Source organism: Python bivittatus, unplaced genomic scaffold, assembly GCF_059951505.1.
Source record: "Python bivittatus isolate LINGU-HERP-01145 unplaced genomic scaffold, Pbiv_v1 ctg000220_np1212, whole genome shotgun sequence".
Lineage (NCBI taxonomy): Eukaryota > Metazoa > Chordata > Lepidosauria > Squamata > Pythonidae > Python > Python bivittatus.
In genome coordinates, this window is record NW_028277048.1 from 1,640,681 (window position 1) to 1,657,373 (window position 16,693).

The 16,693-nt window shown below is 43.5% G+C and overlaps 1 protein-coding gene across 1 annotated transcript in view; it reads right to left on the bottom strand.

Moving 5' to 3' along the window:
• LOC103054301 (ultra-long-chain fatty acid omega-hydroxylase-like) overlaps positions 1 to 16,693 on the bottom strand; it is a 53,853-nt gene that overhangs the window by 28,160 nt on the left and 9,000 nt on the right. The window contains exons 3-4 of the mRNA XM_088137617.1: positions 5,018 to 5,240; positions 123 to 267 (exon numbers count right to left, since the gene is read on the bottom strand). Of these exons, the coding sequence (XP_087993743.1) occupies positions 123 to 267; positions 5,018 to 5,239 (367 nt within the window). The 5' untranslated portion in view covers position 5,240. The remainder of the gene's footprint in view (positions 1 to 122; positions 268 to 5,017; positions 5,241 to 16,693) is intronic.

The following is a 16,693-nucleotide window of genomic DNA, read 5'->3' on the forward strand; positions in this document are numbered from 1 at the left end:
ATAAGCCATGTCTTCTGCAATATGAATTCAGGCTGCACACTCAGCCAACATCCACAGAACTCTGTAGTCTCTCCCAATGAACTGTGGGCTTCCAGTTTTGCCACCATTCACCACCACAGTACCTGATGCTGTCATAACTTGCTTGATATAATCAGGATGAGCCAAGGTCACAATTGGCAAGAAGGGTCCAAACCATATCATAAATGTCGAGGAAAAGTTGCTTACTATCTGGGACACTTTCTCCAATCCCTCCTCGGTGGGTGTAATCTGCAATGGAGAAAAGCATTGAATACTGGTGTTAGCAGGATGGAAAGGTGATAGGGCTAGTTGGCCAAACAAGAAAAGAGAGTGGAGAAAGACTTGTCACTACAAAGAAGAGCTTTGCTCTGAAGGTACCCTATTGGGGTACCTGGTGTTGAGGCTCTGGCCCCATGTCATCTACAGCTCTTCTAAAACTCCTGCATATTTCACTCAGATGAACAACAGAAATGCAGATCCTGAGCCCTAGAGGCACTGGCTCAGAATGCAGCTACCTCCTTTCATTTTCATCAAGTCTTAGGTAGGCTTCCCCAAGTGCACTAGGCTACAATTTCACCAGGTCCATTTTGCCTTCGTGTCCCCTCATTGCGCCTCAATGCCATCTATTGTGAGCCAGGAAGCATGCTTTCTCTGTTGCGGTGCCTGTTCTCTGGAACAACGTTCCCCCAGATATCCATGCGGCACCCACCCTTCTGAAGTTCCCAAAGTCTTTAAAAACCTGGTTGTTCTCCCAGTCCATGGAACAGAGTGGCTGCAAAGCCCCCGTTTCTTTGTTCTGTTTTTTTGGGTAGTATATGGAGTTTGTCTTTTCTGGACATACAAAGTTTCCTCTGTTTTTTATTGGTTTTTTTTTAATGTAAGCTGTCCAGAGTGGCCCTGGAGTCAGGCAGCCTTTAAATCTAACTAACTAGCTAAATAAAAGACACTAAGATGCTAAAGAACAAAACAAATGCAAATAACCAAAAACTAGGGCCTGGTTTCCTTGGTTATAAATAAATAAAGCCAAACCAGTGGGGAAGAGGCCAATAGGACTGGGAGCAAGTTATAAGGGTGTGGGGCCTTTAGCCCCCACGATGGTCTCACCACGTGCACAGTTTACAATGGAAACCATTTCTCCTCTTGCAAAACAGCAGGGGCAGCCTGGGGAAGAGAATCTTCCTGAAAACAAGGCTGGAGAAATAAGTTAATACTCTTTTCCTTTACCCTCAGCTCCTTTTTCTCTACCAGCACTTTTTTTAAGCATGCCAGGACAAGATATATGACAAATCTCACATCTCAGGTGTCCTGGAACTATTTCTTTTCACACTTCCTTATCTGGAAGTGCAACTGATTTCTTCTGGGAGGCTTCCCTGCCTGTTCAGCAGTTTTTGTCAAGGAGCTTGCCTTCCAACAGAACCATCAGGGGGCCAAGAGGCCTTGTCTGCTCCAGGGTGGGATGCATGGGCAAATATGAAAGGAGACAGGCCAATATGCACCTTCTCCAAAGGACCAACATTTGGAACAAGAATAACAAGGGCCTGTTGGAGAAAGGGTGAAGTATATCTAACCTCCCACAAGAGGAGCTGTGTAATAACATTATTCAATGAGATAGGCAGAAGACTAGCAGAGCGCATCCATGAACACCAACTAGCAGTCAGGATGAAACTCCTTAATATCACAACACATGGACAGACTTAACCATAGTTTCAACTGAGAAACTGTCAGCATCTTAGAACAAGCTAAATCCAAAAATGTGAGGGAATTCCTGGAAGCTTGGTATTCAGACAAGTCAGCCATCAGCAGGCACATAAACAACATCTACAAACTATTCAAAAGAGACAATAAAAAGGAAACAGAAAGACCAGAACACCTCCTCACCAACAATCAACACCCAGATAAGCAGGGATTAACACCGGACAAACAATCAAGCAGTAAACAATAACCTAATCAAAGAACTACCAACTCAGACAATCAAGCAGTAACAACAGCTTAATCAAGGAACTACCAAGAAGAAAACAACACCCCCACCAACACTCTCAGGCAAGCTACTGTATATAAACAGAGAGCAAATCCCACTCCCTTCCAGCACTGAAGATGTTACCTGTCCAGGTAACAAAAAGTCTGTGGAGTCCTTGGGGTTCTCTGAGCTTGGTTATTTTCTTGCAAACATTTTGTTACCTGGCTAGGGTATTTGTCCATCAGTTTGGACATATACCAACAATATACCAATAAATCAGAGGCACACCCATGGGATCACCACTGTCAGGACTCATAGCAGAGATTGTAATGCAACGCCTAGAAACTATAGCACTTCCACACATACAATCTAAAGTATGGATCCAGTATGTAGATGACACTTTGTTATAATAAAAAAGGAACAACTAGGGAAGACACATGAAACCATCAACAACATCTGCAAAGGAATAAAATTCACCAGTGAGGAAGAAAACAAAAACACGCTACCCTTCCTGGATATCCTTATCATCAGAGGAAACAACAGCAAATTAGAAACCCAAGTTCATTGGAAGATTACTAATCAGACTACTAAGACACACTAATCAAGTACTCCATTACCAAAGTAACAACCCAACCTCCCACAAGAGGAGCTGTGTGAGAACATTATTCAAACGAGCACAAATGCACTGTAGCAACCCAGAACAGCAGAAAAAGGAAACAGACCACCTATACAACATCTTCCAACAAAATGGATCCACACAACTTTATCAAAAAGTGCCTGACCACTCAACCTACTACAGCACAACCAACACAAGCTATGAAAAGGATTACACTGCCATACATCAGAAATGTCTCAGAAACTATCAACAGACTATTACAACCACATGGCATCTCTGTAGCACAGAAACTAACTAAAGCCCTCCAAAACATCTTAAGCAAACCAAAAGACCCAGTAGCCCAAGAAGAAAAAACAGGAGTCATCTACAACATATAGTGTAAGGACTGTAACAACCACTATGTAGGACAGACAGCAGAAGACTAGCAGACCGCATCCATGAACACCAACTAGCAGGCAGAAGACACGATGAAAACTCCTTGATCTCACAACTTAATCTCACAACTTAATCTCACAAAATGGACAGACTTAACCATAGTTTCAACTGGGAAACTGTCAGTATCTTAGACCAAGCTGAATCCAAAAATGCGAGGGAATTCCTGGAAACTTGGTATTCAGACAAGGCAGCCATCAACAGGCACACAGAGATAAACAACATCTACAAACTATTCAAAAGAGACAATAAAAAGGAAAACAAAAGATCAGAACATCTCCTCCCCAGCAATCATCACCCAGATAAGCAGAGATTAATACCAAAATTATCACCAGACATACAATCAAGCAGTAAACAGTACCCTAATCAAGGAACTACCAGAGGGAAAAAATAAAACAAAACAAAACCCACACCCCCACCCCCACCCCCACCAACCCTGGCAGGGCATGCCACTGTATATAAACAGAGAGCAACCCCATTCCATACTAGCACTGAAGATGTTACCCAGCAGGGTAACAAAACATTTGCAAGAAAACAACCAAGCTCAGAGAATCCCAATGACTCCACAGTTCAACCCTGAGCTACATATATTCTCTTCTATTGAAGTATATCTTTTCAGAGCCTTTAGAACGGCCTCCTCCCCACTTCCACAGCAAGATTAACTAGTTGCAGCTTCTCTTGTATTCCCAACAGAGAGCTGGGACAAATTATATCACGCAGATCCACCTGTTCTGTGTCTGGAAGCACTGGATGAAATGACACACTGTGATGAAGGCAACAGTCATCTCAGGAACCCAGAATAAGGACAGAAACTATGGGACAATGTTTGGACAGGATGGGGCACGGCCACACAATACATAAGACACATGCTATGCAGCTTCTGTGTTGGTTTTATTCTAATGTAAGTAGTCAGTCCCCACTTAGCACCAACGAGGACAAGCTTGTGCTCTTCCTTTAAGCCTCCTAGTTTGGGACATTCACTCCACACCAGGAGCTTCCTCTGACACCACAGAATTACAGTATCATCACTTTATAATAAGTGGCAGGAGGACTGTGTTCTTCCAAATGAGTAAAACAAAAAAGGAAATGGAGCTGCACGATGTGTGTTTTATGTACTATGCAGTACTACTGTCGGAGTACAGGTAAGGGCATTCTATTGCGAATAGCCTGGTTGCCCTGCCTCTTCCTGAAGAAGAAAAACAACGAATGCCTGAACACCCCATTTACAAAATCAGTTGTAAAACATTGGGGATCCACCATTTGTGGGAATCTTTATTCTTGGAGAAAAGGCAAAGCAAGAATAAAAAAAAGAAAAGATGGTTATTTGCCAATGGCCATTCTCCTTTTTCCTGAGAAAAGCCCCCCATAAATGCATGCAACAGGGTCACTGCTCCCATCTCTTTTTCTTTCTACGACAATCACCTGACCACGCAAATTGCCCAGCCAGTTTAAGAAGAAAGAAGATGGAGGGAAAGGCCTTTCTAAAAACACCCCCATCCATCACTGATGAGGTAAAGAGATCTCCCCTCCCCAATGAATCCTGATGGATTTTCCTCCCTCTCTCCATCTGCTTCACTTCAACCCTGAACACTGCTAGTTCCAACTACTCCTGTGCTTGTCTGGTTTTTTAAATGGCATCAATTTCTGAAAAATGCATGTGTGCACAGAAATGAAGTTTTAAAAATTAAAAAAATAATTGTGCAGCCAGTCACAGCCACCTTCCTGTGTTATTGAAGCTGCTCTTTTAAAAATCAGTCATTTTCCTTCTGCCCAGCTGTTAGCTTCCTAGCAATTCTTGTTCTGGGTATTTCCCTTCTGCTGGAATTGGAAGATGCAGCATCCCTGTGACTCTGTCAGTCATGTGCCTCAATGCTGTGGTGTAGGAGAAGCATCTGTGGGCAGCATTTGCTGTCTCTTGTAGTGACAGCTTGTGCAGTGCTCAGATTTTGATATCTTTCCATTCCTTATACTTTCAGCCCAGTAGCTGGACTTACCAAGCCCATGTGGCCGAGGAACCAGTTGCGGCGGGGGGGCTCTGGGAAGCTGCGTAGTCTTCGACAGTTGACATAGTAACGGTACCAGACGTCAAAGGCCTTTAAACACTGGTGGATGAAGAGGGCCAGCAGGCATAGCAGTAGGCTGGAGATAACCGTGGTTCGGAACAGGGTTTTCTCCAAGGCCAGTTTCTCTAGTATCAAGTCTGTGAAGGGCAGCATCCTGGGACAAAAAGAAAGTAGATGCAGAATTCTTGGAGAACTTGTATATTTGGCGAAAGAGAGAAAGATACCTTTGATTTACCCACTGTGTACATTTCCTTCAGATAGTCAATTATGGGTCACCTGGAGAGTGGAACTGACATTGACAGGTGAGCTGAGAACTCTAAGCTATTCTTAGCAACCCAATCCTACCTCTACCTTTTCTGCAGAATGGGCAACTCCACAATGTGATGTGCAATCACTCACATGTTATCTCTCCTTCAGTTTGAAAACTTAGTAGGAAAATCATTGCAGTTAATGATTAGCAGAAGCAAGACTGTTTAAACATTTAAACAATGTTTTATTCATCTTTTCCAACACAGAAACAGTATACTGAAAAGACAACAACAGAAGAGAATACAGTATATGTAGCTCGGGGTGGAACTGTAGAGTCCTTGGGGTTGTTTTCTTGCAGACGTTTTATTACCCAGCTAGTTGGGAAAAAGAGGTCAGTGTGATGCTGTGTCCACTAGACCTTTGGATGAAAGTCCAAGGCCCTGTCATGATGACTGAGCAGGTCCCAGAACAACACAAGGGACAGGGTGACACTAGCAAGCTACAGGATGCAAGAAAAGTGTTGGACTGACTCTGCAGCCACACGCTACTTTCTCAGAAGTAAACTGGTGATGGCAAAGGGAAAGTGAGAAGCTCAACAACAAAAGATTAAGAAACTGGTTGTCCAGTGCAGGGGGGAGAACCTGCTGGAACTCTGGCCACTCATAATTAGTAGTCCTGATGGGAGAAAAGCAGCTGGAAGTAATTTTGCGTGAGAAAAAATGTTCAAGTGGGATAGAGTTAAGTAACTTGTTCTTAATTCAAATTCATAGGCCTAGTTCACACATGATACTAGGCCATTATGTGGTCTCTTTTTAGCATATATGTGTGTGTGAACACAGCCATCACGTTTTGAAAACTGCTTCCTGCTGAAAAATAAGTTACCCAATTCTTACCAAAAATTAACTCTGGTGTGAGAGGTGAACGCTGATGCACCACCAGACAAGATATCTGTCATTAAAGCAAAGATGTGCCACAAATTCCCTATGTTTGGGGGGGTCAGGGGCTGAAGAAACAAATACATTTTAAAGGTAGAAAACTCAATCTGGAAAAGGAGCAGAAATAGCAAGTGCATCTTCTATTAGTCTAGCAAGTAGACTAATCCCTCAAGCTGTAGCTCTGTAAAAATATAATAGATATGAATTGCTTACTAATATACATGTTTGGTTTTTTTGGGTGCCTTTGAGTCAGTCTTGACTCCTGATGACTGCCTGGGCAAGTCCCTGAAGTTTTCCTGGCAACCTTTTTGGAAGTGGTTTGCCCTCGCCTTCTTCTTCCCAAGGCTGAGACAGAGGGACACACCGAAAATGCCTTAAAGCAGGCATTTTGTATCAATTGCTTCCAATCTGCTCTCCTTGGTTTTTGCATATATTACAAAAAGGGTTGACTTTGCTTGCTGCTGACTCTTCTGCCTTTGTGGCTGTGGGTGGGTATGGAAGGGCCCTGCACTTGTTCCTTGGTGGACATTACTGAGAGGAGAAAGAAGACATACAATAACGTGGTATTTCCAAATGAGAAGTGATCAGCTTTTCTCCCAAATCTTGATTTCTGGCTAAACTCATGTGCAGCCTCAAGTTCTCATACGTACAGTGGGAATAATGCAGTGGGGGATGTGGAGAACGTTGGGAATAGGGCCAGGTCCAACCCATGACTCCGCCATTAAGTCTGTGCAAAGCTTCACATTCAGTTTGTAAGGGGAGCTTTGGAACGTCAGGAGCATGAAGGATCATCTGTCTGCATTAAAGCAGGTGCCTGTTTCCAGGGTCACGTAGCAAAAGATGGAAGCTAGTGACCTCCAAAAGTCTGGCTTAGAGTTCTTCAATCTCTTATTTTCAGTGTGCTTGTCTTTGTATTAAGGCCTGAGGGGGAAAACCTTTTACTGTTCTACTACCGGCTTTAATTAACAATGCCCAGGTGGGATATTTGTACTACTATTTTAGTTATAAATGGATCTGAATCTGTACAGTTATCTGAAGCTTAGCTTTGTATAGATCAGCATTTCTCAACCTTGGCAATTGAAGATGTGTGGACTTCAATTCTCAGAATTCCCCAGCCAGCATGCTGGCTGGAGAATTCTGGGAGTTGAAGTCCACACATCTTAAAGTTGCCAAAGTTGACAAACACTGGTATAAATAGTCTGTAATGACTTGTCCTAATGCAAGCAACTCCCCTTGACACCATTGTGGATTCAAAGGAAAGTTTATTTATTAAGGACTGGTATACAGGTTGAGAGCATTGCTGAGACTGAAGCCGACGCGTGCCAAAAGTTACACTTATCCCCTTTCCCCATTGCACCTCCCCCCTTTCTGTCTCTCAGGTTGTCTTGTGCCTGTGGCTGATGATCCCCTTCCTGCTCCTCAGGTCGTCTCACGCTCTCCCCTCATCCTCTTAGTATTATAATGGCAGAACCGAAGCAAGCAAGCTAGCAGGACAGTTGCTTGATTGCAGAGGTTCTGACATAGTCAGAGACTGAATTGTAATTGTTGCATTTCATAGACATTTGGGCTCATTCCCTACCCCCTACCCAATTCTCTCCCACTCTTTGGAATTCCTTTGTTGAAGAATAGCAACTTTTAGATTAACAGCAGAATGTCCTGTGTGAGACTGAAATATTCTACTGTTTTCAAAATGTTGCCATACACAACATCAGATCAGTATCCAATTAGCTTTTGTACAGGCTGGCAGTCTTTCATCACCTCAGGCTCTCTGAAATGTGCTGGAATGTGGTTCCCTCATTGTTACCCAATAGAGCTATTGGCTATACAGATGATGTACACATAACCTGATACCACACGTAAACCACAAAAAAGTCATTAACAGTCGTTTTAAAAAGTCATAAAAGTTATTTGTGGCAAATGGAATATGGAGAATGAAATAGCATAGATGGTATCATCACAATCTTGGCATAAAATGTCTGTACCGATGGGGATTTCAAGGGCCTGTGAGTCATGAAAGCAAATCAGGTAAGACAAGAGCACGCGCTGCCTATGATCTAAATAGTTTCACATCATACCATATCAATACCTGTTCCTAAATGAAAAAACCAGTTAATACAACTAACCCAACTAGAATTTTACTGGTCAAACCAGAAATAACTTTCAAGTACAAGCTTCTGTGAAATCACTGCTCCCCTTAGGGAGGGAAGCGGAAGCACAGTGAGAAAGATGAGAAAATGTCTGGATGTACTTAGAAGCATTAAGTCCTGACATGCTAACAGCCACAGATAACATTTGTAAAGAAAAACACCTGTTTCAAGATTCATCTTTGAATCCAACAGAAACGATATGGCTTAAGAAAAGCCGTTGTATCATTAAAATGTTGGTTTGCCCACCATAACATCTTGAAAGGGCTTACTCCAGTGTTTCTCAACCTTGGCAACTTTAAGACATGTGGACTTCAACTGCCAGAATTCCCCAGCCAGTCATGCTGGCTGGGGAATTCTGGGAGTTGGAGTCCACATACCTTAAAGTTGCTAAGGTTGACAAACGCTGGCTTAGTCAGTTCCAATCTGCCATTCATTCTCACAGCAGGAGTGCAGGCAAAGGCTGTTATTTACCCATCAAGAGATGATCCACTGATACCTGCCCTCCTGGTGAGCCAGCAACTTGAGGCAGATTTGTCACATTTGACTGCCATATGGAAATGGCAGTTCCACTTCATGTTGCCATGATCTACGTTGGATATATTAAAAGAGGCTGCGATCAGACTAAAATGCTAATTGCTAGGATTCCAATTCGTTCAGCTCACCAGTGGATCTGATTTCATTTTTGTATAGTAATTTTATTAAAAGTTACAATTAGCTATTAATCACATATGTGAGCTATATAAATTTAATAAATAAATAAATAAATACATTCTCATCTTGGATTGGTTGGATTCATCTTGGATCGGTTCTTTCTGCAGTCCATGGTACTCTTAGTAACCATTTCCAAATCCATAATTTGGTATCTTCCTCTCTTGTTCCTTTTCAATTTTCAGCTTTCATAACCATGCATCACCATTGTTTTAATCAATCTGTTCTCTGCTGTCACTGAAATATCTATATCTTTCATACTCTTGTTTAAGTTTGTCATTGCCTTCCTTCTCAGGATTAATATTCTCTTTACTTATCATGCAGACTTTGTCTTTGTCTTGAGCCCAAGAAAACAAACTATCTATTGCCATGGGCATTCACTGGGGGGGGCAATTGACAAAATGTGTGTCACAATGTTGTGACACAAAGTCTGATTCACACATACCTGCATGCAATGTCATGACCCAAATATAAAACTTGCACACTTAATCATGTTGATGTCTTCATGAATAGCATACAGTGAAATGACAGATATGATTTTATGTATCATTATCAGGGAGTTTTTGAGCCTGTGGATCTTGAAAAAATGGACAGGGTCCTCTGAAGTCTAAGGTCCACCAACTGTAGACTTGCTTCCTGGCTCATTAAATCAGACAAGGAAGGAGCAGGCATGTGGATCCAGCCCACAATCAACACCCCATTGTGGAAGGGGGAAGTACCAGTGACCTTGAAATAGGCACCGCTCTGCTATTAGACAACTATTGTCCTATCTCCAACTTCCCCTTTTAGGGAAGGTTGTGGAGAATGTAGTGAGGCATAGAAGTGGGTTTTCTGGACCCAAGGCACTCAATGCATGACTATGGAATCAAATCTGCATTTTTGTCCTCATGGATGACCTGTGGCAGGCCTTGATGGAGTATGGCCATCCTTGTTCTGCTAGATCTCTTAACACCCTTCAATACTATTGACCAAGGGATGTCCCATGTAATGTGAATTACAGTACAGTAATCCCGTTGTGAGATGACAAGACATGGGTGATCTTCTTTAGTAAAGCTAAAGAGCTGGCAAAGACCCTCCTGGCCATAGCTTCTATTGGCTTCTACCAGCTCCTCCAGACTATAAGCTTACTTTCCATGGCAAAGCACCATCCCAGTGACAGCCAAGATTGCTACTAACCCAGCTTTAGCAGACTTCTGAGGAATGGCCACTCTGCCTTGCTTGGGTTCAGTCTGAGCCTGTTTTTCCCACCCAGACCCTGACAGGTTCCAGACACTGGCTTAGAACTTCCCTTGCATCTCCCATTTGGCATAGGGCAGAAATACATAACTGATTATCGACAGTAAACCAGCAGATGACTCCTCCCAATGGTTCCATGTGGATAATAAGCAGGACAGGGGAAAGGAGTAAGCCTTGTGGCATCCCATTGTGGACCTCTCCCTCCAGCTGTAAATGTTTGCTGTGATTTCTCTAACGTTCTTAAAAAGAATTCTTGTTTTTCTTACTATTTTCCTGCATTTGTTGACATTCTTGTCTGACATTGCAGGACATTGGAAGTTTGCATTCAGTTACTACATCCTTCTTTTTATCCAAGGTTTTCATCCTCCATCTTTCTTTGGCTGTCATGACAGCTTGTTTTAAAATCCACGTGGATCTTTTCTTTTAAATTTTGTGAACATTTTTCCCACTTTAGTTTTCATGATGGCTCTGGCAAGTAACTGAGCTTGGATTATTTAAAAACAGTTAAAGCAGAGTCAGATCAAATTAATACTCAGGTAGGAGGCAATCTGAATATTCAAGCAGTACAGATAGATTGGGAAATTGAAAAAAACTTCCTGGAAGAAGGCTGTGGTAAACAACTTTCGTATTGTAGCCAAGAAAGCTAGATGGGTTTTTCCATGAAGTCACAAGAAATTAAGCCTGAGTTGAGAAGTCTGTATCTTATATCTTTCCACATAACCTCAGATTTTCTTTCACATAAGTTTAAGCATATGACATTTATTCTTTACTTTGATCTTATATTCTGACGATGTGTTCTCCAGGTTATGTCTTGCTAATATATTTGATACTAATAATTAAAGGGCTGGATCATTATCACAACCATAATCAACACCTGGAAGCATCTTTGATTGCACTGAATTTTTCTATCCTCTGTTTCATATTATGTAGTTGATTTGATTCCAAGTTTTTCATATGGCAACACCCATGTGTAAAATCTACATTTATGTTGCTCAAAACAGGTGTTGGCAAAAAACAAAACCACCTCTTTACAAAATTTTAGTTGTCTGCATTATTGTACTCACCCAACCCAAATCCAATTTTTGTCCTATCACCTATTAGTGATAGGACTATATTCTTTTTTGATGTTGTATCTTTTACAGTTTGCCTTAGAACTACATCTGTAGTAGATGCATATGACTGTATTACACCAATGGCTAATGGATATCCAGCTATTCTAATAGATACCTTGTCATTTATTGGGTTATAATTAAGCACTTAACAATGCCCTTTTTGACTATCATTGCCACTCCTGTCCCTTACGTGAACTCATGCCCCGCATAGTAGTATATCATGTAATCATCTGAATTAAAGTGACCCTAGCTTCACTTAATCTAGGAACAGTCAGTCTGGTATGCTTTTCCACTTTCAGATTTTTTTTATTCATGATTCTCACATGAGTTCCTCCTTGTAATACAAGAAACCCCTCTTTCAGTATTGCACTATTGATGACCAGAATGACCACTTTGCTGCTTTGGTCTGGCTACATCACCTCCAGATCTACTTCTGGAAGTTCTACTGTCTCCCCAGTAATTATTAGAGTGCCTTCTGGTCTGGGAGGTCTCATCATCTGGCACCCAGGCCCATCAGACTATTACAGCTATGTCCGCACAGTTTTCTTGGCAAGAATTTGGAAGTGGCTCGGCAGGTTTGCGTTTGGAGTCCCTTCTTCTAGGAGTTCCATGATTTGCAAATGAATTCTTTAAAAATCAGACAATGTGATTTTCTGGATTTTTTTTCTCATTTTGTCTCTCATAGTTGAGGTATACCTATGATGAAAATTACAGGCCTCTCTCATCTTTTTAAGTGGGAGAACTTGCACAATTGGTGGCTGACTAAATACTTTTTTGCCCCACTGTAGTTAGAAAAGACTCATGGAAGATTATTTCAATATATGATTGCTGCGATGAGATTATTATATGCACAGAGGTGGAAAGATTTGACACTAGCCACTACGGAGGAATGCTTGGTGAAACTGACAGACCTTGCTGAGATGGATAAACGTCTTTGATAAGAGAAAAGACACTATCTACATTTATTGGTGACTGGAAACCTCTTATGGACTTTTTGCATAAAAATGAAAAAAATGAACTTGTGATTTATGGTTTTGATAATTAGCCAGGATAGATTACAGAAAGAAGTGAGTCATAATGTAACTTTAGAGAGAGAGGTTAAAATATAATTGTACTTAGAACTGCTGTGAAGAATATTGGAAGCCGCTGCTTTGTATCTTTTTTCTTTCTTTTCTATTTTTCATTCACTGTTTTCCTTTTCTCGCACTTTTTGCTTTCTCTTTGCTTGCTTTCTTTTTCTCTTTTCTTTATATTAGTTTGTGTTAGTTTTTATCTTTTTTAAAAAAAGTTTTAACACAAATTATATGTATAAAAATATACCTACAAAGACCAGAATCGTGCAAGCCATGGTATTTCCTGTGACACTCTATGGAAGTGAAGATTTTGAAGACGCAAGATGGGAAGAGTATTGATGCTTTTGAACTTCAGTGTTGGAGAAAACTCCTGAGAATACCATGCACAGCCAAGGAAACAAACCAGTGGATCACCGAACAAATCAACCCAGAGTTCTCACTGAGGCACAAATGGCCAGGCTCAGATTATCCTACTACAGGCACATTAGGATGCCTAACCCTAACCCAGCTCTCTGAAGAAGGCTCTAATGCTGGGAAGGGCGGAAGGAAAGACGATGACGACCGGCAGCAAGCTGGATGGATTCAGTTACAGTAGCGATGAGCACCCCCTTGGAAGATCTGAAAGACCAGGTCAGGGACAGATCATCCTAGGAGTCGACACTGACTTGATGGCACATGATCAATCAATCGATCGATCGATCGACACCCATCCGCCCACCCGGATTTGGGACGCTGCTGCTGCTGCTGCTGCTGCTGCTGAGGCTAGGGTGGCCATAACCTCCGTCTGTGTGAATCCCAAGTCTATCCCTAGACATAACAGCAACAGCTAACATGGCTGTAAGTTGCCCTTTGGACTGCCCTGCAGGGGGATAGGAGTTAGCGCCAAGCCCAGCGAGGATGCCTTGGGCGGACGAGGCACACGACATCTCGGCCACAGGTGGTGAAGCCCTCCCGCCAAGAATCCGGAGCCGGCAGGCCGCGTGGTTCCAGCGCTCCCTTACCTGGTCGTGCGAGACTTTTGTTTACTCCTGGCTGTCTCCGTCTTTACGTCCTCCAGGCGGTGAACAGCCCGGAAACTCCCCGAGCATGCTCACCAAGGATCCTCACAGCCGGCCTCCACCCACCCCCGCACTCCCGCCGCCGCCGCCGCCCCGCGTCACGACGCGAGGACGCCTGGCAGGAACGAGTGCCGGCCCGCGGCGGCTTTTCCTTCCCACTTCCTCGCCAAGTCCACTATCGGGCATCCCGCTCCGGCTGCTTCCAGAGAAGGCTTTTATTGGACGATCGCTCTGTGCTTCATTCAGGGAACTGAACGGAGGGGAGACCGATCCGACACTTGGCTGATTTCAGAGAGTTCCCTGTCTGGAAAGTCGCTGCCTAGCGCTCCCACCTTTCATGTGATAAGGACAAGTCCCAAAGGGCAGCACTGGAAATCCACGCTGGAGGTTTCAGGTGGTCGACTTCTTCTTCCCCACCGGTGAAAACCCCGTGGATGGCACAGAGCATTGCGTACTAAGTCTCCTCTGGAAATGCCCAGTGCTTCCTCCGTGTTTTCCTACCAGAAAAAAAATGTTGAGGGAAAGGCAGAATGCCCAGCACCTTTCGACTGGTAACAAAAGGAACCCCTTTACAGTCCAATAAGGCTACAATGCAATAGGCCTTTGTGGCATTATATCTCCCTTAGGTTGCTCCAGCAGCTGCTTTTTACTGGGCATCTTCTGATCTCCTCCATTGGCTTATGGCCACGATCTGCGGCTGTAAGTGCAGCAAGACCAACGGCGCTGAGAGTAAAACAGCTTTGCCCTTCTGTTTGTAATGGTGCAGGAGACACTAAACCATTTCTACCAATCAATAAATTATTTAAGTCACTCGAGCAAGCAGCATGCAAACAAGGATAATAAATAAAATATTAAATAAATATTAAAAGTTTTTATCTCCATGCCAGCTCCCTGCAGATACAAATTTCCAGTCCACGCAGAAAAAGATAACTCAGAACTGGCTTCTTCCTCTTCTCCTTAATCACAAGGGTCCTGTTTACACAGTGACAACCAACAGGGGAGAGGAGCCCACAATGCCCCCCTATTGTATGGAAGGCCAGAGAGTTTCGTTGAAAAAGTTCTCTCCCTCTTTGCCTTGGTTTACATATGGCTAGAGTACACTAGTACAGGCTGAAAAAAGGTGCGTTTGTGGGAAATCAGCCACTGCTTTAGCATGCTGTATCAATCAGCCCATTGTACCAAACCATGTAATTGGTTTCAGCATAGCAAGTTATGTGAACACAGAAATTCTGTTTTGCTAACTTGGGTTTAGCATTATGCCTGAACCCACACTGTGTGTCTAATGGTAGTCCCCCCCGCACGCCATCTGTATTTTTTTCTCTTTTTTTAGAGGGTTCTTGACCGGAAAGCAAGACATTAAGGAAATAAACGGACACGTGTTTGGCACTTCTTGTTCTGCTTTATAACGGAAGCCATTCTATGAATAGGGGCTCCTGAGCTTTGGAGGAATTAGGCCTCTTCTTATACTCCTTGGTGGGGGTGAGAGGTGAAGGGGGGGGACAAGTGTCTTCCTTTGACTCAGCTCCCCTCCGCCCTGGTTGCTGCCTTCTCCTGCATGGGCTGAAAGTGTGGATCGGCAGCCACCCGCGGTTCAAAGAGTTTCACTAACCTATCCAGACTCTGGCCAATGCTGGCAAGCTCTAAGCGTACGTGCTTAATTGCTGGAACCAGCTCCTGCAGCCACAGAGTTTGCTGTTCCTGCAGGGCCTTAAGCCTGGCCTCCACGTTGGACAGCTGCTGCTCAATGTGTTTCTTCCTGTCCTCCTTTGACCTGTTTCCTATCCTGAAGTCAAAAGAGCCAAAGGAAGGCAGAGGGCAGGACTCGGAGGTATACCTTTCACCCTGAGCGAACAAACAAGGCCCAGGGGAGCCAGCTTCTGCTCTTGAACAAGCTGGAGTACCCCCTGGCAAAGATATTTTGGCCAGTGAAGAGAAATCTTGAGGAAAGCATGAGAAGATGAAGCCTCCTTTTCTTGTTTGAGGTGAAGAGCATGTTGGCTTGGCAGTTTCATTTTGGATGGAAGTAGAATGCATATTCTTGGGTGTGAGAACTGTGGTGGCACTGGAAGCAGAACAAGAGAGGTCCTCCTCAGAGCAAGACATGGGCATCACTGGTGTGGCGTTGTCAAGGCTGTCGTCTGATGTTTGCGTGGAAGACTGGAGTGGCTTGCGCTGCAGTCTAGAGGCTGGAGCACTGTTGGCTGGAATGAGGCCTGGGGGTGGAGCTACCATTTTCCCTCCTTACTAAGGTGGCCCAAGTTGAGTGTAGCCTGCATTCCAAGATGGCCTTTGATACACTTTTTCCTTAACTTCCCAGGAAATTTCAAGAGCAAGACATGAAGGGTCGCTCAGATATGCAAAATCACCATTCAGCTGGCACAGTGATTTTAGAGAGTCTTCAACCACTGTCCCTACAAAGCAAGAGCAGCTGTGATAATTTCTGAACTGCAAATCAGCAGGAGTGATTTGCATTCATCACATCCCACATCTCATGAATCAATAGTAGAAGCAAACTTTGTGTAATCATGTGATTGTTGATGCGCAACTTAGTTCTGGCAAGCAAGAGAGAACTGGTTGCACTGACAAGTAAACTTGCTAAAACATGCAACGTAAACATTGAATAGATACATTGAGTAAGGCTATCAATGGCTTATTATGATGGCTCAATAGTACTCTGGAGTTGGGAGGGCGGAGCTGGCGTCGCGGCGATACGGCAGGCGATCCTGGGCTCCCAGGATCGCAGCCGATATCTCCCCCCCCGGACGGTCCCGATGGACCTAAGCCGTCCCGTAGAGATGGCGATCGCAAAGGGTGCGTCCTGTGGATCTCAGGGACGCCGCAAGTCCCAGATTGATCCCAGGAGAAGCTCTTGAAGCCGGCGGAGGAGAGGCAGCCATTTAATGACTGCGAAAGCCGGGACAGCTCCAAAGGAAGAAGAAAGAGAGGGGTGTCAACCGGGTGAGATGGACCTTTACTATTCAACTATTCTTAGAGAACACCTTAAGTAACTTAAAGAGATTTTTAAAAGTGAAGAAAAGTGGATTAAGCGGCGAGATTGAGCCTTATAAAAAAAAGGGGGGAAAAATCTT